The sequence below is a fragment of the Lonchura striata genome, chromosome 2, assembly GCF_046129695.1.
Source record: "Lonchura striata isolate bLonStr1 chromosome 2, bLonStr1.mat, whole genome shotgun sequence".
NCBI classification, from domain to species: Eukaryota; Metazoa; Chordata; class Aves; order Passeriformes; family Estrildidae; genus Lonchura; species Lonchura striata.
This window is the reverse complement of record NC_134604.1, coordinates 110,867,140-110,891,824: the sequence shown is the minus strand read 5'-3', so window position 1 is coordinate 110,891,824 and position 24,685 is coordinate 110,867,140. Positions and strand designations below refer to the sequence as shown.

Below are 24,685 nucleotides of genomic sequence, written 5' to 3'. Positions count from 1 at the left end.
TGTGTTGGCATATAATAACGGCACTAGCTAAAAATATCTTTTATAAGTATATATATACAGGAGAAATATTTGAATAAGTAGTAGAAAAGTGTCTGACTGACTATAAATAAATACTTCAAGCTGTTCATTGGTACATCAGTATTTAATTTCTTTATATTTCATGCATATTCATACAATTCATGCACATTTTAATTATTTTGCAGCCCTTTTCTTATCCTAATATAAGCAGCATGTCTTAACATTACTAACAAATGAGAATCTTTAGAAGAATAATTAAAAAATTAAAATTATATTTAAATTGATGATTTATGGGCAAGATGAAAGCATAAGCCTGAAGCAAACTACTGGAATAACTGTTTCATGTATAAAGAAGGAGGAAAAATTTCTGTATGTGAAAGACAGAATCAGTATTTCTACTAAAAGGCAGATAATTGAAAACATGAGAAATTGAGCTCTCATTCTTCTAAAGGTTTTGTTACTGGGTAAAGGATGTACCTGTAATAAAATTAAATAAAATTCCCGAAGCAAAACATTGCTTTGTTTGCTATAAACCAACCTGCTTGTGTCCAGCATTCCTACTGACCACCCATTAAAAAATACTCACCCCACAAACCAAACAAAATCCAACAAAACCCATACAATTTCCCTACCACAAATCTCCAAACAAAAGCAAACAAAGCTTCCCCTCATAAAACCAAACCCTCAGAAAATCTGCCCCCTGGCCCCCTCCTTGTTATCAATCTAATAAATATAAAAAACAAAGCTTTATTTTCTCCCTTAAGTATGAATTCTGCATTCAAAGGGTTTTCATGATCCCCATTAAATACATGAGACTTCAACACCACCAAGCAGGATGAGCACCAGAAGGTTTCCCATAGCTGGCACCTGGTGCTCAGCTCCCAGATCTCAAAAGGCTCTGGAGCACTATGTCATACAGGAATGTCCTCCAAAATTCTCTTTGATATCTTTCATTCCCACATATTTTCTAGAAATTGTTTAAGATTCAACAGTACTTAAGAGAAGAACTGAGACACACATCTGGAAAATGATTACATGCACCTATGAAAAAAGGAGGGCAAATAAAGAAAATACACTCAACAGGAAAATGACCATGACAGCAAGTGCCATGTCAGAAATAATGTGGCACAAACTCAGAAGTATGAATATTTTTTCCAACTACATTTGCCCAATGAATAAAAAGATATATTATATCCCTAGAGATCTTGCTTTATTCTCTTTTCAGATTATCACAGTGCCACCACAGCTACCATCAAGGAACAGAGAATTCCTTGTGTCATTTGTAAGAAGTGGTGAACAGGAAAGGGACAGCAGGACATAGTAAATGAAAAAAGCTGGACTGTGAGGTAAACCTCAGTAGCATGGTGTTCCTACAGTCATCAATCTATTAAAAAGAAATCCATCCCCCAGGTCACTGCCAGTTAATTTTGGAATTCATTGTACTCTTCTGATGAAAGGGGCAAATTCAGCTTTCAAGTCTCACCTCTGAAGGTAACACTGCCCAGTCTGCCTGATTATACAAGGACTGTTTTCTTTTCAAGAAGGGACACTTTTTTTTCCTTAATGTAAGCCTGAAGGCCAAGTAATTTTCAACAGCATTGGTGTTGCAGGAGTTTATGGCAACGAGGTAACACAGAAAGTCAAGGACTCTCATTGTAATTTGCAAATCTTAACTGCAGAACAGGCAAAACCAGTAACTGATTTTGAAAAAAACACTGGGAGTTGATTTTATCCTTGTTAAAACAGCACTCTAGCTGTCTTGATCACCAACATCTTAAAACAGTAAAAATTAATTTTGTGCTTAAATTGCTTACATAAAATATAGATGATTTATGTTAATGCTCTAAAATTGTGAAAAACATGGAATATATGACCTTCAGACTTCCATCTTCCCCCTTTGCCTGAAGACTCTCACTGACAATGCCTCTCACTGACAATGACTCATCTGTTGGCAATGGTTTATTCTTAGCAATTACAGACCTAACATGAATGTTTAAATACCATCAAAAACATTATGATATTTCAAAGTACTTTAATGCAACGTTGGTACAATCTGTGAAATCCAGGGCAGCCACAAGCGAACACCAGATGAAAAAGCTACTTCCACTTTCTGCCTCCGTGTGAATGGAGCAAAAGGCCCCAGGAAAAAGGTCTGTGTTTAAGGCAAGTCACAGGCAGGCTGGATCCCAACACCCTTAACTACTCTCTAAAATCATGGATATTTTTTAAAAGGTCCACAAAACCAAAACAGGCACAACAAAACAACTCCGTCTTTTCATTGCTTTGGGTTTCTTATCTTTCTTTTGTTTGAAGATACTCATCTTCATTCTCTCATGTCCTAGAGAATGAGACACACTGTGTGAAAACATCCCTTCACACTTTCCTCACATCCCTTCCCCATTTTATTTTCTCCATGCTTGAGCATAACCAGTGCACCAGCACATCATTTCATTCTCTTCACTAAGAAAGCATTTTCTGTTTTGCCTCTTATATTCTCGTCACTCAGAGCTCTGGTTTAAGGTGTGCTTTTTTAAAATCACAGTCAGATTGGCTTTTGAAGAAGCTACTGTTCTACTGAGTTTTCTCCACAACCAACAGATTGTGATGTTTGAACTGGGAAGTTTCGATCAGTAACACTTTGTTTTCAAACAAAGTAGGTAAGTCCTTGGACTGTACCTTAAATCCACAGCTGAGTTGAACTGGAAACAGCTCAAAGTGCTCAAGACCAAGTTCCACTGGGTCTTTTCTTTTGTTCCTCACTGTTATTCTTTATTCAGTATTGCAACCTCCATAGCAAAGAAGAAAACCAGAAACTCTGCTTCAGGTGTCTCAGTTGGTAATTCCAGAGCAGTTTCTCATTACATTTTGAATAAGAAGGGGATAAGACAGCTCTGTCCCCTCCTTTCCATTTCATCAATCTTGCACTGGATGTACCAACCAGGCAATCTCAAGCTGAGCTAGCTCAGACTTCTGATCCACCTAAGTCTGCAAAAGGGGAAAAGCAAAAAATGAAAAATCACTTGATTCAATGTGGCTGAGAGTGCTGAACAAGGCAATCAGGACTGCAAGGCAGAAGATGAGATTAACTTCTAGGAACAAGCTGCAGTGATATTCCTTTAAGAAAAACGTGAAACCATCTTCAATGCAAACACCCATGTTCATTTCTCCATCCTTTGAAGACCATTCCTCTGCCCCAGGGTAAGTGCTTTTGTTGTGGCCATTTGTTTCCTAAAGCAACTTAACCATATGCCACATAAAAGCAATGGAATTATGATAATTTTGAATTTAAAGAGATTGATTTCTTTGTTTGCAAAATACTACTTCAGTGTTATTCCCATTTGTAGCTGGTGTTTTGAAAACTTAAAGTTTGGTATACTCAAAATCCGCATGGTAAGTGACTGATTTGTTTTGCAAAGTTGTGAACATCAAACACAAGAAATGATTTAGACTGACTTATCATAATATTTATTTATCATAATATTATTTAAATACCTGATTCACTGACAGAACTGCAAATTTTATGGGACAGCAGAAAAAGGTTATCTATTTCTTGATCAATTTATATGAAAAATTAAAGTCATAGAATGAACTAGGTTGGAAAAAACCTTTTGAGATCATTGACTTTCTTCTACTACTTGATTAGAAAATGACCACCTCCTTGTAAATTTAATCTTATTTTCTCCCAGCTTCTTTAAAAATAAAACCAAATGTACTTCAGCACTTATTTTATTCCATTTATTTAATGACTTATCAAATCTGTGCCAAAGTATAAGAAAATAGGATCATTCCAGTTCACACATAATCCCTTTCTCAACAGTGATCTACCTCTCCTTGCTCTCTTTCACCATTCATTGCATGGACTTTTTTCTACTCCTCTGCACAATTTCCAACTCCACCAATATCTGTAGGTGAAACCTTGGGCTCTGGATGAAAAGAGAAGCCTGGGGAGAGAACTGCTTCCCTCCATCACAGACACTGAAAGGGAAAATTGAGAGTAACACTCTACTCTTTCAAGTCTTGGACAATGTGATTCTGACAACCCAAGAAAACAATATGCCAAGAAAAAAAAGCCTTAAGATTCTTGAAAACAAAACACTTATTGTTTTCAATAATTTTTAGGGAAGATTAATATGCAGAAATGTGTTTACAAATTGCACTTAATTACCAAACTCTCAGCCCTGCAGGTGTATTTCCCACCACATGCAAGTCCGTTAAAAGAACTCTTCCTTTTTCCAAGACAAGTAACAGCTAAATTTAGAGGCCAGGAAGGAAAAGACATGTGGGTAAAGTAGAAAGAAGAGGAAAAGCATGGGCACGTGTGCTGAATGGAGTGAGATAAAATGTCAGATTACAATCAGAGACCAGAAAAGAATGTAAACAGTAAGGAATTTGAAGAAATACAGAAGAAACAAAGCACTGTTACCATAAACAATTTCCAATTGATTAGCCAGAAATTGTGGCCTTAGAACCTGACTCTCAAGCCAGGCAATAAAATAATAATTAACTGCTAGAAAAGCAACAATTATATAAAAAAAGACATTATTTTGCATAAAAACTTTCTAGTTTACTAATTCCAACTAATTCCAAGAACTTCCAGTTCACAACAGAAAAGTGGGTGGGGGGAAGGATCTAAAAATCAAATAATGCAAGTTGCTATTTTTTTTTTCTTTAGCTTTCAGTACAACCTCAGTCTCCCCCAAGGTTCACTAATTTTAACAAGAGGCCTACACCAAATTTTTCATCTGAGTGTAGCACCTCACACACCTCAAACTCTTCTTCTGTTTAGACAAAGACACTTCATATTAAAGCACTTCAATTTCTACAGCAGGTGCTCTGTGACTTGTCTGTGCTTATGCATTCCTTGCAGCTTTAAGATGCAACACATGACTTGTAAGAAATGTTAATTCAATCTGAGAGGACTCAAACCTACCTTTAAACTAGACTCATAGTCTGTGTTCACTTTGAACATAAGCCCAAGTCGCAAATGAATTTCCTTGGCTCGACAAAAGCTGGGATCAACATAAAGCGCCTCCTGAAATGCTTTAATTGCCCTGAAAGAAAAACACAAATTAAAAAAAATGATGTTTTGCTGAAGTATTACTCTACAACCAATGTTTTTTGTAAGGTTAACAAAGTGGATTAGAAAGTATTGTTACAGAAGGAAATACCAAAATAATGGTTTACATGTAATGTTTCTGTTGCATGGCTTTTGATTCTTCAAGGATTGGGTAATTTTGAACTCCAGATATCCTCATGTATTTGAAAGTCTAAGCTTTTCTATTAATTTAGAGAAACTAATTTGCTGCATGAAATACACTAACACATCTGATATTTCTGAGAGGGTGACTCACAAATTAGTTACAAAATTAGTGCAAGTTCACTTACAACAGGCAGGTTGCTTTTGATTCCAGCAGTGCAGACTCCCAAGCAGCAGCAGAGGAGAGCACACACATCTCCCATTGCACCTACCTGCTCTCCTCTTCCCATTTTCTCCTCCCTTTCCTAGCACCACTGCCACAAAAGGACTCAGATAATACCAGTTGCTCCATTACTTCCAAATGCAGACATAAAAGCCTGCCAGCTCCTTACACAGTAACTTTCTTTCATATTCCCATGATATGTGAAGATGGCTCTGATTCTATTTCCTTACCTTCAAATCCTCTCTCACTTCTCCCTGTTAATAATGGCACCGTACCAGATAAAACAGAAATGCCATCTAACAACTCCATCTTGGAGCAGAAGCAAAGTGACTCTGAACAGGACTGCTCTGCCTCTTAGGCCATTGCATAAAACTAGGACAGCTGAAATGCAACTAAAAGATAACAGAATTAAAGTCACAGAGGAATTAAGATAGAAACTAAGTCTCATTGTTGCCTGAAATCCAATGACAGGTTGAAATAAAATCCCTTCCTGTACACCACTGGTCAGACAACAAGAGAAATCAGAACCAGCCTCACTCAGGGTAGATTTGAGCCCCAGGCCAGAGAACACAATCCCATCTGCTGCCCCTGGAACCCTAAAGGTGGGTGCCAAGGGGGCAGGTGACAGGACAGTCTATGTGGAGAACTGGACCCGCTGTGGAGCAGCACAGGGACATGGGACAGGGATTAACTACAGTGCTTAAAATCACTCTCTTTAGGCACATTGATTTAATTCCTACTCTCCAAGTAAAGTCTTATTTATAAGGACAAAAAAATCGTTAGCAGATACAATGCAAAATTCAAACAAATATTTTTCACAGACTTTTTTACTGACAACACACATAAATTAACATTTTTTAATCCTTCAGCAAGAACACTTCTACTCTAAAATTCTTACAGATTTTTTTTCTCATCGATGGCAAAGCAAATCAAAGGCACAGAACTTCCTCTAGTCAAGGCACCTGTATGTACCTGAAGTATTATCTGACTTTTTAAAATAGAACTTAGGAGCAGATAGGCTTAAAAAAAGTATAAAATTTTTATTGTGGAACTGAAGCTTCCTCTACTACTATCCTTCAGGAAGGCTCTCCTTACCCAGTACCCTACTTTTCTGCCAGCACACAGAAAATGAGCAAGTGAAGTGCTGAAGGGACAAACCTGCACCAGAGCTAAACTCTCTCATCTCATCTAAATTTCCCTGAAAACCTGTGGTGGTGGTGAATCACAAAACTCGTATTTACAGTGAACTCATAAACTTAAAAGCCAAAGACTGGCCTCATCACTAAGTATCAGCACATATTTTAAGCTAGGTTTTTGCTATGACAGAATATAGATTTTATTATTGTGTATTTGCATTTCTTCTCTTAACTCTAATATGGGCACTAGGTATGTTATCCACGGGTATTTAAAATCCATTACCTGTATCTTGTTCAAAGACAATATCCTAAGTCCCAAAAAGGAAGAAAACCACTGTCTATGATTCCAATCAAAGAGAAGACAAAAACTGGGAATGAAGACATAGCAGTTCTATAGCACATCACACAGTGTGACCACACTGATATCCTGTAAACTTCATGTTCCTCATTTAGCCATCCTTGCTTGATCAGAAAATAGTATTTCGGTATTTCCCCTGTCATGTCCCCACTGAAAAGATCATAAAGAAGAGGATTTCTAAAAAAATTTAAGAGAATCTGAGTGCAACAAAAATATTTCTGTAGTCTCTTGCTTACTGAACAGGAAATATTAATCACGGACATTGTTGAGCAATGGAGTAAAACAAAGCCAAAAGTATAATTTAAAACTTTCCAGGACAGTTTTCAAATTTAGTTTGAATGTATACTGTCCTTCATTCAAAAAAACAAGAATGTTGCCTACCCCAGTCTTTCAGAGAAGCACAGCACTGTAAAACCTGTAAATTATCACCAGTAGACAACATGAAAGACTATGTCACATTTAGCTCAGAAACTGCTGGTCACAGAGACCAAGCTTTGAGTAAGATTTATCTTTGCATAGACTAAATTAACTAAAAATCAAATTTTACCTTTTACTTAAATTTAGTGCTAATTCTACATTGGTTTTACAATTTGTAGTTTTTTTCCAGGATGACATGCATGAATAATAAAAAATAGAAACTACTTCCACCACTGTGAAAAAGGGCATCAAAATTTCCTCCATGAAGTGATCTGAAAGAGCATTTTCAACATTTTTTACCAGTGGTAGGTACTCATGTCTAATTCAATAACTACAACCTCATTTAAATACTCCGTAGAATTTTTATAGAATAAAATACTCAAGCTCTGAAAAGACATTTACTTATTAACTCTTACAGACAGACAAGCAATTTTACATCACAGCTGAATTAATATTGATGTAATTTTGCCTGCAGGAAACACTGAAACAAAATAGCAACATGCTCATAATTACAGGACACATCAAGAACATGGGCCACAGCATAATCCTCTGCCTGTTTTCCACTGCCATGCCCAGAGCTCCAGACTCATTCCTGACTATCAAATCAAACAGCTCCACCTCTGCAGCAGCACTGACACCCATTCCACAGCTGGGCCTCCCAGACACAGCAGAGTCACCTGATTCTTGCACAGATCTTTGTTTACTCTCAAACATCTCTAATCCCATTTCTGTTCTCTGTCCAAGCCTACACCCAGAAAGATGAGGGTCTGGAGGATCCAAGGCACCCAAGTTATCCAGATGTTTTCCCTCAAAGCTCTTGTATGGCTTGACCAAAACCTGAAGTGCAGGTATAACCCAACAGCTGGATGAGTCCAGCAGTTTCCTTTGGGGGTGATGGCACAGAGCCTGCCTCAAGTCACTTGGGAGTCTCCTCCAATAATTAACTGCCCTTCATGCACAGACAGAACTCCTCATCTCACTCTTCAGCAGACTAAACATGCATCAGTCCAAAGGAAAAATTATTAAATGAAAGGCCAGGAGCTCTCAAACTGCAGAAATAAATTAAGAGTCATCTGAATTCAGCAAGAGAGGACTTTCGTTCTCTGATGATACTGACACCTGCATGGTGAGATAATGCTGGTTAAGTCTAGTAGAATTTATTAAAATGAAATAAGGATTTTCTCCAAGGATGAGGACATTTCTCTTAGCAGGCAGGAAAGGCTATTCTAACACTTAACAAATTGGGAAAGCAGGACTGGAAAACAGACTCTACAGAGAATGAAAAGCACTTTCATTTTACCCAGCTACAGCAATTTAGGAAAAATAGAAATGACATCTCCAAATCAAGACTGCCAGAATCAATACTGCAGCTATTGTCCCACCCACTAATCTATACAACAATGCCTTCCATTATGAAAGTGAAGAAACCAGGTGAATAATAAATAGATTATTATATTAAACATTTAGTTTAAAACTCATAAGACTTTTATTGGATGCTTTTCCTTGAATAGACTATGAATAAAATCATCTTTGTACTCGGCAAAAGAATATAATAAAAGAACATAACTTTAACTATTCAGAAGTTATCACTTTTGTACATTTCAAACAAAACCCACGAAAATCAGAGTGAATGTACAAAATAAAAGAACCTAACATTATTCTAATGTCACTTGATGCAGTTGGAGTGAAACTTTCTTTTTTTTGTTCTTACCCTCTTTCAATTTTCTGACCACCTATTCTAAGCCTCACATAATTTCACAGCCTTACTAATCAAAGTGATAGGAGGCTAGCATGGACAAATTTCTATTTGAACCACATAATCATAGTCTGAACATAAACAAAATGTCTATGAAACACTTTTACAGACTTTAACTACAACTCTTCTATCCAGAGGACTGCAAGAGCTGAATGGCAAAATATTTTGAGCAGCAAAATCTTTAAACAATTCTCTAGAAAAGCAGCTGGGAGTAGTTTTCTCCATAGCATTAGCAGAGTTTTCACAAATCCAAGAGTAGATTGCTATGAAATCACAGCAAGATAAGATAATGAAAGGAAAGTTAACTTCCCACTTCATCACTGGTTAATTGCTATGAGTATATGTATTCTACATGTCCATTCCCATTTTATATACCTGAAAAATACATATATATATAGACCCAGCCACCTGAAACCTGAGAAATATTTGACAAAGCAGTACGTACAGACTGTGTGTTTGAATTCTTAGAGGTCTCCACTTGGCAGTGTGCATTCCTACACACCCCACTATGTACTTGACTTTCTGTATGGAGGAACCCAGTCAGAAGCAGAGATGTTGGTTTTAGATATCTTTATATCTAGATATTGAACAGATGATGACAGTGCTTCTGCTTTAGGAAGGATCAGGGAGTAGGGGGGTCAGGAAGTTCCACTCAGGAATGATTGATTTTTCACAGCAGTCTCTAGTCATGATGGAGGTGAGGAAAAGGTCTGGATCATTTCTTGCAGGTCTTTGGCTTTTTAAGGGTCAGTGCTGTAGGACTGAGTTTTCCATGACACTCAGCTTCTACAGCTGGTGAGGAATCCCTGAACTGAGGAGCCTCAGGGCAAAGAGCCCAAATGGGGCAGTAAGGGTGACTGATCTCAGTCTCCTGTAAGGTGTTCCTGAGGAATCTGGAGCCTTCCTCAGTTGTCCAGCAAATTGCCAGGTGTCTGAAAACACTGCAGGCTGGCCTTGGAGCACCACAGTTAGTACACTGGGATCCACAGGGTGTGAAATTCAATTTCAGGCCACAATGTCAGAGCCTGGGCTTCATCTTTTCGTCTTGATGGAAGTCAGTGGAATCAGCAGATGATAAACCAGTCAGGCTCAGAACTTTAAATGAAGTGGAGAAAAAATTTGGTATCCAAGCCACCACACCTGGGTGCAGGTATTTTACAGAAATTAGGGATAGCCTTGGACTAACTGCTGAGATTCTTTAATAATGTTCAATCTGTAAGACAGCTATGGAGGGCATGAAATTATTAAAGTTATGTGAATATCTCATTCTACTGGTTTTCTACTGTAACTGAGAAACAGGGAAACAACAGTAAAAATGAACCAACCACTTACTGCTTGATGATAGATGGTGTAAAAGAAAGGAGTATCAAAATTTCACATCCTTCAGGCATGTTTTACTGTAGTTGATTCAATTTATGGAGATGACACCTTATGGCACATCTTATTATAGTAATTGTGAAATAGGTTTGGTCTGATCACACTGTTGTGAGGTTCATATATACGTCGAGGACTTTGAATTCTTACATGAGCAGTTAAACAAAATCATCAACATAAAATGATGTAACAGCTAAGACTTGTACTTAAGATAATGCTGCAATGCTGCTCTAGTATATAAAAATATGTACAATATTGAATTACAGTGAACTGCATTAAGTGTCTTGGAGCCAATCCAACACATCCTTTTATGAAAGCTAGAAAACTTTAAAAATAATATAAAATATATGGACAATAATTCTAAAGCTGATCTTATTCCCACTTGCTTTTTTTATTGTCCCTGTTTATATGAGACATGGAAAAAAATCCTCAAGTACTTTTCACCCCTTCCTTTTAGGAGGACTATGTACTTGCCTCTTGTTAAAATTTCTGAATATCTGAAGCAGTGGTGTTAAAAAAAAACAGTTCATGGATGAACCAGAATAAATAAACCACCTTAAACAGTCTTGAATACTTGAACAGTCTTCCTCTGCCTGCTAGAAATATCGAGATCCATGTCCTCTAGGAGCATAAACAGATGGAATAAATGCAGCAGGAAGACAGATTAGCATTTCACTCTGGAAGAGGACTCTCCTGCAAATCTGTGAGAGGTCTGTGGAGGATTAAGGTCTTCAAAGAACAACACCTATTGTAAATGACTTGCCATCATCTCCAAGTCTATTGTGATTTTGTCACACCTGAACACCAACAGCCCCATATCCCTCTGCTCTTGGCCCCAAAAAATTACAGAGAAGGGTGAAGAAAGGCACTCAAAGGGATTAAAAATCTGAACTGCACACGAAAGTGTAAGATTTTACCTACATTGGATTTTCTTTTTTTAAAAATTCTACCCAACACTTTCATGATACACAATGCCCTTAGCACCACACTATACATAACGTTGTTGTATGAATGAAATGAAAAATACAATTATTCTAATCAACCCTAATAGGAAATCTATGTGCAGTTTTTTAAGTTAGGATGTCAGCTTACACTTATGCTGCCAACAAGTGAAGAAAAATCTAAATTAATTCAAAGCTCTAATTTATAAATACTAAATAGCATGATGGCAAAAGTCTATGTTGAACAGGTGGCTTTCCAAAAAATTAATTACTCTTAATCTAACTCTTTGTCTTATGTATCTTACAGTTTATCTACCATTTTCACAGTGCAAACTGTAACAAGATACAGCTTGTAAGAAATGGTGCACAAAATACTTCAGAATGCTAAATGATGAAGACAAGACTATGTAGCAACTAGAATGTTCTGAAACTTGGTAAAATTCAACCAAGTTTCATCACGATCTTAAAACAGTCGATTCTGAGGCTTTCTGAAAACTATTATATTCTTCTCTTGTTAATTAGAATGCAACAGAATTGCATGCCCTGTACAATACAACAAAGGAACAACATTCATTTCACCACTATCAATAAAGAAAGCAGTAAGCTGCAAGATAAAATAATCCATGTTCTGAGCTAATAATTTAACCAACTTATTCAAATTTGAAGAATAAAAGTTTATGCATATTATCCTGAGAAAAGCATAAATATTTTTGCCTTAGAGATACACAGAAACAATTTAAGGAGATGTGGGGGAGAAATCCTGTTCCCAACCACCAGTCACTGGTCACTCACTGCATCCAGAACTGCAATCAGGCTTAGCTGAGTAACACAATGGAACTTCTAGTGATCAATCAAGTACTGAACCCACACTTACTGTACTAACAGCCTCCACACTGAGTGTGAAACAGCACTGACCTAAGCAACTGCACCTCTCTGACTTTTTGCCCATGAATTAAGTCTATCTCCACAGGATTAAACACCAATAAAAGTCTGAGGACCTTTGAACACAACCTCAGTGACTCAGTCCATTCCATTCACCACTCTCATCACTGATAAAGTAAAACCAAAACGCCAACTGAAACCCAATCCTCCCCCCATCCTCAACAAAGCCCCACTCAGTCCTCAAAGCCCTGACAGAAATTACAACAATTTTAACCCTGAGTTTTTTCATCAGATTGAAACACTGATTCCATCTGAGCCTATTGCTTCTCATATCCAAACCCCTCACCTAATGCAGCTCTGCCAAAACTTCTGCCTACCAAGCAAAATGAAAACAAGCCCCATTTACCACCTCTCTTCCAAGCAGTTTTTTTTGTAAGAGGCTTTCCAACAAGCCCAGGCCACAGATTATCAATAACAACAATTCCCAAAAGCCTGTCAAGTCATTCTGCTCCATCCCCACTGCTGAATCATATTACAGGGAGTGCAAATTCTTCTCTGCTTTCCTTCTCATGGAACTGTTGTGGCTGCCCCAAGTATGTAACAGTAATATAGATTTTGACCCAGGACAGTAACACCTGCAAACACCTTATCTGTAAAAAAATCAAAATTAAACTATTTTACACTCACACTGAACTGAGGGTGAAATAATCACACATGGATGGGATACCACACAAAATACTGGCACTGGCAGCTTATTCCAACTTACCATTGAAAGGCATTGTAATGGAAGTAGACCAAACCAAGGCCATATAAAAAGGCAGCATTCTGTAAAGGAAAGAAACAGTGTTTAAAACCCAGATAAGAGCAAGCTTCCAATATTTTATCCATCCTTTGATATTCTAGTTCCATTATATGACAAATATATTTAAAATTCACCTCAAACAGGAAGATCCAAAAAGAAGAAACAAAAAGGTAGACATAAAAAAAAAAAAAAGCAGTGGTTCTCCATGGTCACAAAAAAAGTGGCTGTTTTGGTGCAAGAGCAACCACAATATTCAAGTATTTTTACTGCTCTGTTCTACTTGTACAACAGTAGGGAAGGAAATGATGGAGTAGAAACCTTTGGCAATTTAATATAATGAAAAAAAAAAGTTTATGACCAAGCACCATTTCATAGTCACAATGACTTATACTCACATAAAAGAAAACAAAGATACATGCTCTAATTTCAGTATCTAATGTAGAACACTAATTAAACAAATCTGAAAGTATGCTTAAGGATATTTTACTTTTCTGAATACAAAAAAAAATAGACCATCAATTTCAAACCTAGAACAATAATATTTTCTCATCATCAATCCAATTTCTATTTCCTATCCCCCCATTTGCAAAAGGTAAAAACCAAACTAAAACAACAAAAACCATTCCCCTTCTGGAAATTCATTTTCCTTCAATTTTCTTTTCATATAAACTATGATTTGCTTCTAAACTGAAATTACTAACAATATTTAATGAATGTTTAACTATCCCATTCCACAAATAATTATTACATATTTCCTAAATTAGGAAAAATAAACAATTTCTTTTTCTTTTGCAAAGCTATGCCACAGCATGGTTGTGTTTTATTGAGCAGAACAATTCCATTATTTACAGGAAACATTGTACACGCTGCCTAAGACACATTTTTAGGCTTTTCGCATATATAATTCTGATTCTGAGAAACCAGGTATGCATCCCAAAGCTCTGACACATGGACAAGAGCTGGAATTTCAATTGTTGAAGACTACACTTCAAGATAATCTCTCTGCCACTTATATGCAGTTCTTTAACAAGTCAAATTTCTGAGGAGTCCCACAAAAGGAATACTAATTATGGCTTAAATCCAATCCAAATATGAAAGTTATAATCAAGTTTTTCCTACAAAATAACTGGTAACCAGAAGACAATTCAAAGAGCAGCATTCATCAGTAACAGGATCCAATATGACAATTTCATTATCCCTCATTTGCATCGTCTAAATGCAAATTAAAACCAGGGGAAGTTTCAAAGATCCTCTCATGAATGCAGCTGGATCACAGCTTCAGCAACGGACAGCTTCCAGGAAAATGCTGTGGTAGGAGCAGATACTAGAGAGAGCAGAGCACTGGAAGATGTTAAGAGGAGTGGAGAGGGAAGTGCATAAACAATAGAAGAGAACACTTTAATACTGCCATAAACCCACATTCCTGTTTAACTGAATAAAAGCACAACACGGACATCATAAAGATCAAATATCTCCAATTCCATACTCTGTGTTTTTTACATGTTCTGGCAACAGGAAGATCAGGAAGAAGGCAGGCTCAAAAGCTGAGCATACATAATGCCCTGATCAAAAAGTCATTTTAAATGAAGAAGGAAGAGAGATTTTTATGTGTGCAACATGGAAGCCTTTAAAACACAGCCTCCAGGAGCCTTCACTATCTTCAGGACAGCTCGTTTTCCAGACAGAACTTAACAGGACTGTCCAGTGTCCCCTCTGATAGTTCAAATCTCAATAAAGTTTAGATCATCGTAGTGACTGAAAACAACAGTGATCACAAAAATCCTTCATCGGCACGCTGCAAAATTCAAACAAAAATGTGCCACACAACTAAGAACTCTTCAATTCACAAAGAATTTGACTTCCTCTTATGAAACCTATTAGAATTCAGAGTTCAAGAAAGTTAGAGATTCAGAAAAATCTCCCAGATATTTTGATGCTAAGGATTAACAATAAGCAATTTTCAAGGCACAACAAACCAAGATGCAAGTGCTTTGTCAACATGTAATTTATGTATCAAGTTCACATAAAGTTTTCAGATGGTCTTCACAGCACTACAAATAAACCATCACTGTTCTGTCTTTTATTCTGTGCCTGGTTTTCCCACTTTTCTCTCCTTAGGCCTTAAGTCTTTTAAGACTGACCTTAAAAATATCTTAAGCATCCACTCTCTTCTCAATTAAAAACAGGGCAAGATTTAATACTTGTACTTGCAATACTTCACTTCAAATATAAAGATGCAAATTCTGAAATGTCAGTATGGATCATGAATTTATCTCTTCTGAAATACAATAGTTCTAACCATATCTATCACCATGTATCAACTGTTTGCTGATAATATTAATATCTAATAAGGTAAGATTAAAAAACATCTTTTAAACTGCATTTGAACAGGGACAGGACTCCCAAGGGCTGGAAGACATCCCAGTTCCCAATGTGAGGCTGCACTTTCCCATGAAGAACTCAAGGCAAGATACACATAAATTTCATTACTTTTGCAGAATACCATCAAGTTCAAAACACAGTCAAGTTCCTACTGGCAACAGCCAATATGAAATGCCACCACAGCTAATGGAGACCAGCACCAAGCAGGATCATTACCCAAATTTTCATCTACAAAATGTCCTTTTTAAAATAGTAAAATTCTGTTTACCAGGAAAACACCCTACCTTAAGAAATCAGTTTTCAGTTTCTTCTATTAGTTTCGACAAGTTTCTCCCACAGAATACTGTTCCATGTGTTCCATTAAATATTACTCCTGTAAATTAGTCCCTGCTATAAATAGCTGCTGAGGTAGCTCTTTTGCTCACCAAATATTTTTCAGTAAGAAGCAGAAAACAAAATTATCTTACACAGTCTCTTCCTTAAACTTTCTAACAACCCTCAAAATGTATGATGATCACATGCTGGCAAAACACATTCTTTGGCTACCAACTTCTAATTTAATTTTTATGCTATCAAGTATCTCTTTTCATTAGAATTTTGAGTGAAAAAAAGATACAAACCCACACAGACTGTGCCTCAAAGTTGTGAAGTTGAATGCTTGTTTTTTTTTTTTCATTCTACAACCATGCTACAAATACAGATAAATCAGAAATGCTACTTCCAAGCTGACATAATTTACATTTTCTATGAACTATCAAAAAATGTTAAAATGTTTCATACCAACCACTAGATGGCTCAAATACCTCTTTCCATTTTCCACGCTTATGCAATTTAAGGAAATTGTCAAGTTGATATTGTGCAGTCTGCTACTTATAGATACTATTTAATGCTGAGCAACATTTCAGTTTTATTTTCTAAAACAGTGTGATACACACATTTTGTTAACAGGTAACTCAGAAGGCAAAAATGTATTTGTATGCATCTTTTTATATATCTGGTGTGAATAAGCACAAAGAAGACTTTTTGGTCTTGTTTGTTTTAAGCGATCAAGGAAAAAAAAAATCACCAATGAGAAAGACTCCACCCATTTCACAGGCCTTTTGCTGAAACTCAAATAACTGGTTTACAGGCTCTTTGAAGCAGATGGAAACAGGTCCCCAACATTCCAAGAGTTCTGTTCTTGAGGCATTTTAGGCACACAAAGCCTTTTTCTCCACCTTTCAAGGGTGCAGCCAGCAGGTTCCATAGAAATACATCAGCCCAGCCCAGCAGTGATGCTCACCTACAAACACAGGGGCACAAAAATGCACCTGTCCTGGCCAACCAGTGGCCACCCCACATTCAGATCACAAACAGCCATCCTGGACTCTCTCTACCAATATGTGGCTGCCACATCTGGGTCCAGATGTTTTCCACTAGTACTGCAATGATCTGCCACACACAGCTGAGACCCTGTTACAGACTCCAAATTGGTGCTTTATAAACACAGGAATTCACTTAGAAGTTATGCTTGCAAATGAAAATCTGTTCAAAAGGCACATCTAGAGTGTCAAAGAGTAGGAAAAACATTAAAAACTCAATGCAGTCTAAGGGGAGCATCCAGCCAGGTCTTTTCCATATAAAAATGAAAAGAAACAGTTTTTGCCATAGTTCCCAGCGCTGCTGATTCATAAACATTCCCTAGCACTGCCTCTCTCATTTGTGCTGACACAATCATATTCAGAATACTACAGCCAACTGGATGCCAGAAGTGATCTGAATTATTAGTATCTAGGTAAAAAGGATTTTTTAACTGGATCAGTTTCCCAGGCAAGTTCATTTGTGGACCCCCATTAACAACAGCATCAGCACAAATAAAAGATTGGTACACAAAAGAAAGCTCTTTAAGCCTACACTGCTCCCACCAAAATGTCTGTCAAACCTACAGTGACTTCTCAAACATCACTGAAACCGCCAAAGTCACGTGTAAATATTTCAATTCAGAGAAAGCAACATCCATGGGTCAGTACAAGGTGGATAAAAACATGAGATCACATCACAGCCTCCTGCCAGCCTTCTTCGTGCAGGTCTTTAACCAGTGACACACACAGGCAAACACACCAGTTCTTCTATCCATACATAAAAATACCTCCAAAGTGGGTGCTGAGAGGATGGTGCCAGACTCTTTTCAATGGTGCCCAGCAAAAGTACAAGGAGCAATGGGCATAAACTAAAACAAGACAAGTTTCACCCCTAGACAAGGAGGAACTTCTTTCCATGGAGGTGGCAGAGCTCTGGAACAGCTGCCCAGGGAGGGAGTGGAGTGTCCCTCTCTGGAGACATTCCAGAGCCATCTGGACACGTTCCTGTGTCACTGCTCTGGGTGACCCTGCCTTGGCAGGGGGATGGACTGGGTGATCTCCAGAGGTCACTCCAACCCTGACAATTCTGTGATTCTTTGTGACTCTATGGAGAAAGGTGAGATGTAGATAAATAAACCTCTTATTTAATTAGAAAGTTGATATTTAGGCAGAAATCAAGAGTGTATCCCACCATACTATATAATAACGAAAACAGGAGGGAAAAAAGTTCCCATGCAGTTGGTTAGTGAAAGAAAAACTATGGAAAAAAAGATGACATTCAGCACCCACATGAGAAAAAAGTGACTGCTTTTCACTTCTTACTACTGACAGGAATCAAAAAGTCTTTCATGACATATTTAGATTGCCTCCAGCAGGGTCTGACTGTCCAGGAGCCACTGGAACCTTGAGCCCAGCCCAAATCACACGAGGCTCCACGAGACCCACATGGGCAGGCAGCCACTGCTCCTCAGAAAACCTAACCAGGAAAACAAGGTTTTACAGTTTATGTCACATCCTGTGGTCACAGGGTCTCTCAGCCACCTGTTCAAAGCAAAAGAACATTTTTTGTGCTTAAACATGTGAATATGTTTATTTCTTTATTGAAATTAAAAAAAAAAAAAAAAAAAAAAAAAAAAAAAAAAAAAAAAAGAAAGGAAAATGAAGTTTTGACACTATGGTGCTTAATTCTTCCTCCTGACACTACTCAATACATAGTAAGAGCTCCCTAGAGAGTTTGGACCAAATAAAAAATTCCACTTAGGCCCCTGTGTATAAACAGCTCCAGGCCTTTGGGAGCTGTTGGGCTCTAGCACAGAGATTATCCATGCTCAGGAGAAAGGGAGGGTCAAATAAAATTTATTTAGATTTTTATAAACATGAAAAAGAGAGCTACCTATCTACATGTGCTGTAAGTTCCAATCACCTGCAAAAATGCTAAGATCCTTGTGTGCATGGCAAATTAGGGTCATTAGTTTTGTGTTCTTCAAGGTCTTCAAGAAGTTTTACAGTATCTTAAAAATCATCACATGTATACAGGATTTTTAAATGTGGCTATCTCTAACATGCTTGCATGACTCTGCTTCTGGAGCAATAATCACAATATTCCACAATTTGTTACTGGATGTGTGTCTGCATCTCATTAGCCATGTGAAAGCAATTAAAAGATAAAAGTCATTATTCCTGTAACAAATATATTCTGTCATAAGTAATACCTTGGTAAATAGCTACAAATAATTCCTCATCTTCTTGAGAAAGTTCTTTTCTGAGAGTAAATATTGCCAAAATACACCTACTACTTCCAGAATAAATTTTCTTAATTCATAGAAACTACCTTTTTTTTTCATATGACAGAAAAATTCTTACTAGAAATTAAGCAGAAAAAAACCAAATAAAAATAAAATAAAAATTCCACACCACATTTTGAGGTTTTTTCCCTTTGTAAGTAGTATTTATCTGTGAAATCACTATGATGTCTTGGCCACCCTACTCATCTCCTCTTTAGGAAAGACAGTACATTTATCCCTTCCAATTTCTCAGCAGTGCTGCATTTCTACATTCCCTGCAGCTCCCCTCTGAATGAAAACTACTCTGTCAACTTCTTGGGAACATGGCAACCCCACCAAAACACTTCTGTCCCCACATTTTTACTCATGGACTAAAACACACATGGCAAGACCTGTGTGAAGAAGCTCAAGTAGGAGCCTTGTTATCCTCCAAGTGGCTTTCCAGCACTATCTGTAAACAAGAGGTTCTTGACATGCAGGGATGGACAGGCACATCAAGACAAGACTACTGGAAAATTACTGAAACCCACATACAGTAATTAATTCAACAGACATTCATTATTTCACACCCTCCTGAATAATACACTCTGCTATAACTACTTTGTAGGGAGTACCGTCCTATGAAAATGAGAAGCTGATAAAACAACATTAACTCAAATCCTCTTCACTGATGGTGGAATCTATGTAGTTTTGCAAACCACATATTTCTTTATCCATAAATAAACTAGGTCTATTGGCAAAAGGGACTTCTGATCAACTAGTGTACCTCCAAGTTGTCACACAAACAGCCAAGCAAGTGTCTAAATTGTGATAATTGCTATGGGCATCTGACTTAAGTGCTTTAATATATTTCACTTGATGTAAACATCTTCATTTGTCACTTGGTACAAATATTCTCAATAATTTAAGTATTTTAACAGGAAACAGAATTTTTCTGACATGAATCAAGTGAGCAGAGGTGTTGTGCAACACACAGAGGATTAAATTCACCTTGACAGACATTTTATACAGATGATTCATCTAACCAAATTTAATACTCTCCCTACAGATTCCCTGAATGCTGTTAACAATCACAAAGCTTCTAACTTATTTTGTATGATACATGACTTTAAAAAATACACCCCCCTAACTCCAAACAGCAAACCATGCTTGACAGCAGATGCTTTATAACTAATTTACCCAATGCTTGCACAAAAAGAGACAATCTCTCTGGAGATCACCTAGTCCAACCCTCTTTTCAAGGAAGGCACAACTAGAGCATTCCTAGGATGATGTCCAATTGGGTTTTGACTGCCTCCAAGGACACTGGCCCCACAAACCCACTAGACAAGCTTCTCCACTGTCTAATCACCTTCACAATTAGAGAAATAAATACATTTTCATGTGTTTAATAGGAATTTTGTGTTTTCAGTTTGTACCTGCTGCTTTTCCTTTTTTGACTAGGCACCACCAGGAAGATTCTGGCTCGGTTTATTTGTAAAACTGGGTAAGACACTCCTGAGCTGAACAACTCAGCTCTCTCAGCCTCCAGTCCCTGCATGAGAGATGTTTCTCATGGCCCTTTGCTGGACTTGCTCCACTATGTCCCCACTCTGTTCTTCTTGAGAGCCCAGCACCAGACCCAGAACTCCACAAGCAGCTCACCAAGGCTCAGCAGAGAGGAAAGATCATCCCTCAGCTTGGTGGCCATGGTCTCCTTTATGCAGGCCAGGATGTCACTGGCTGCCTTTGCTGGCTTGTGGTCACCTCATGTCCCAGGACCCCCAGGGCCTTTCCTGCAAAGCTGCTCTCCATCCTCCAGCCACCCGTGCTGGTGCACTGGGTTATTTCTCCAGAGATAAAGGAGTCTGTCAAACACCAGGAGGCTCCTGAGGGCTGAACAGCAACACAACCAAGTCATCTCTTCCCAGTTTGGTTCTGCCTGTAACCCTGCTGAAGGTGCACCCTACCCTGTAACACAGGTCACTCACCCCAGGTACTGAAGAGCACAGGTCCCACTCTCAACCCACGGGGTAAACCACTAATGGCTGGCCTCCAGCTCAACTTTGTGATATGGCCTGGTTTTGGCTGGAACAGAGTTCATTTTCTTCTTAGTAGCTGGTGCAGCACTGTGCTTTGGATTTAGGATGGGAATCATGTAAACACACAGACATTTCAGCTGTCACTGAGTGGTGCTCGCTCTAAGTCAAGACTCTTCCATGACTCGGGGAGGTAGAAGGCTTGGGACAGCTCATCCAAACTGGGCACAGGGACATCCCATCCCATACAAAGTCACATCCAGTACACAAGCACAGAGGAGCTGGCCAGGAGGGGCCAATCACTGCTCAGACTGCTCAGTGTGTGGGAAGCAATTGTACTGTTCAATGCTTCTTTTCCTTGGGTTTGTCCTTTCTCTCTCTCCTTTTTGTTAAAATCATTATTATTGTTAATGTTACTATATTTTAATTTAAATAAACGGGTTTTATCTCAGCCCACATGGTTTTACCCTTTATTTTTTCCCCTGAATCTTCTTCCTTTCCCACCATGGGAAAAGGAGGTAGTGAGCAAGTGGCTGTGTGGTACTGAAGTTGCCATCTGGGGTTTGACCATCACAGATGCTGATCACAATCCTCTGAGCTTGGGTGAACCAGTTTTCAATCTACCACACTGACCACTTATCTAGTCTGTATTTCATCAGTTTGTCTGTAAGCACATTATAGGAGACAGTGTGGAAAGCCTTACTAAATAAACACAGACAATATCTCTTGTGGCTCTCATCCCCTCCACCAAGTTACTCACTGTGTTGCTAACAGCTATCAGGTTCATTAAGCATTATTTCTCCTTCATAAATTCATGGTGATACTTCCAGTGACTTGTCTGCCCTGAATGTGCTGGAAACAGTTTTCAGGATAATTTGCTCTATCACCTTCACAAGGATGGAGGTGAAGCAGACTGGCCTGTAGCACCCAGGGTCTTCCTTCTTGTCATTCTTAAGGGCAGGAGTAAAATTTGCTTTATTCCAGGCCTCAGAAACCTTTCCCATCAACATGACCTTAACAGGATAATTAAGAGTGGTCTCACAATGACAGAGATGAGCTCCCTCAGCACTCACTAAAATACCCCAGCAGGTCCCATGGACTTGTAGATATTTTTGTTTCAATTTTCCTAAACTTGATCCTCTTTTGAGAGCAAATCTTTCTGCGTCCAGACCTCCCAGCTGGTCTCAGGGGCATTGAAGGTGAGTTCTACCAGTCAAGCCCAAGGTGCTAATATGAAGTACCTCCGTGTTTCCCATACCCTTTGTCATTTGCCTTATTTAGCAGCAGGCCTGCATATTCCTTCATCTTCTTTTGCTGCTGATACACTTGTAGAAGCTCTCTTGCAGAAGCCCTTCACATCCCTCATTAAATTCAACTCCATGTGGGCTTTGGCTTTCCTTATGCAATCCCTAGATTGCTTGGATGATCTCTCTGTATTCCTGCAGAGTTGTTTCTGACTTCTGTATGCTTCCTTTTTATGCCTGAGTTTTGTCAGGAGCATCTTGTTCATCCATGCAGGATTCCCTTCCTTTTTACCCAACTTCCCTCAAGTCAGGATGAACTTTGAGAAAGTTATTAACAAAAACAAATGTGGACCAAAGAAGAGAGATTCCCCCCATCACGCTGTCCTGTAGGCACTTCTTTATTTTGCCAATACCCTTGAGGTGGGGCCCAAATATTAATCAGCACAAGCAAATTAAACACTGAGCAGGTCTTCTCATTCTCTGCTATTCTTTGGTGAGTACTGCTCTTACTTCATATTAACTAAAGGATTTAGCTTCCCTCTTTTCCATCTAGATATACTGACCACACAAAAGCTATGAGATCTCCTCACAAATATTTTCAAAGTACAGAAACTAATTCTGGCTCATGTGTACAGACAAACCTGACTGAAACATCTTTTTTGGACTATGGCATTTGGACATTTCATTGAAATGTTTTATTCTCTTTCATATGGCAAGTGATCATCACCATTTACATCAATCTTCAGAACATTTTATGAAGTAGAACTACTAGCATGGAATTTTGTGTCCTTGATTCACCATATTTCCAACCTGTTCCAGCAAAGATAGGAATCCCACTGAGTTGACAAGTAGCCCCATTATTTCCCTGTCAGTTTCTCACTGCTGGAAAATCACCAGTGTTGGAAAAAAGCCTTACTATCATTAATTACACAGCTGTTCTACCTCAGGCACACACAGAAAATGGGAGTGGACAAGCTGAATATACTAAGGCATGAATGACTATAAAGAAATTCAAATACACACAAACAGACCAGGAAAAACCGAAGGAAAATAATCACAAAAATTAAATTACAAAACTCTCTATATGCTTGTTCCCCTCAAATCTTAAGCCACACTATGTATGCTGGGCAGCAACAAAAGCCCAGCTGAATCTGGAACTCTGCTTAATGAAAAAATTCAAAGGTTAATTTTTAACCAAGTCCCCTAAGAATGCTGTTGCTGCTTTTATGTTGTTCTTTCCAGCTGAGTAACTCTTGAACCTGTTAGCTGCTTTCAAATAAGTTTTAGAGAAAGCAAGACTTCTCAAAGATGAAAAACAGGAGGAATGTCACTGAAAATGCCTGTTGGGTAGGAAAAAGAACCCCCAAGACAAGGCCTACTTTCAGAAAGCACATAGAGCTTAATTATTCTCTCCTCTTTGGGAAAAGACACTTAGCCCAGTAGCACAGCTTTAAATCAGGCATGTGCTTTTCCTGCTCAGAGATGCTGTAGGAAACAAGATGTCATGCAGGATGCTCCACTAGGAAAACTAGAGGAATTTCAGAGTGCGTGCTTATGTGGGAGAGGGAAGGACAGGAGGTGTGAAAGGACAACAGACACCAGCTCATCATTGCCCAGGCTTCATTAGCTCCAGCATAAAAACAGTTTGTTCTGTAAACTGCAAACTGAACAAAACCCCATATTTGGAACAAAATTCCAAGTATCAGCTTTAGAAAAAAACCTCACTAGCTGTTTTCAATCTTGACTTTATTTGTCAATAACCAGTTACATCTGAAAAATGCAAGTGTTATCTGATAGTATATTTTGTGGTACATATTTTATGTATTCTTACATACGTATCAAAAATTTAAACAAGAATGCATCAATTTTTAAAGGTTTGTTTTAAGAACTGAAATGCAAGATCATTGATTAATGGTTGCTCGTTAGGGATCAATCAATTATTACTGAAAATGACTGTCCAATTAAGACTGTAGTTGGTTAAGTAGTGATGGCTAATTGGTGTTCTAATTGGTGATTTGCTGTTTTATTTGCTAGAATGTACAAATACTTAAAATGGGCTACAAGAGCCAAGGCAGCAGGCCCACATGACAGGCAGCTGGGGGAGCAGACTGGATGGCCAGCAGCCAAGAGCAGAGCAAAGCAGCTGGGCAGCCCACCAACCATTCCCACAGAGCATTTCAATTCCATCAAATCATCATTTCTTAACAGAAAACTGTACCTCAGTAAATTTTCAGCCCACTCTGTGAATATATAGACAAGTGAGTTTAAGAGCTGTCAGTTTCTAAAGGCAAAACAAAGCAAGAAAAAAATAC

General features: G+C 38.2%; 1 protein-coding gene across 6 annotated transcripts in view; it reads right to left on the bottom strand.

Annotated features, from left to right (window-relative positions):
• KDM6A (lysine demethylase 6A) overlaps positions 1-24,685 on the bottom strand; it is a 150,668-nt gene that overhangs the window by 65,157 nt on the left and 60,826 nt on the right. For all 6 annotated transcript variants that reach the window (XM_077781680.1, XM_021538648.3, XM_021538650.3 and 3 more), the window contains 2 exons: positions 13,069-13,127; positions 4,949-5,069 (listed from right to left, as the gene is read on the bottom strand). In XM_077781680.1, coding sequence (XP_077637806.1) covers positions 4,949-5,069; positions 13,069-13,127 — 180 coding nt within the window. The remainder of the gene's footprint in view (positions 1-4,948; positions 5,070-13,068; positions 13,128-24,685) is intronic.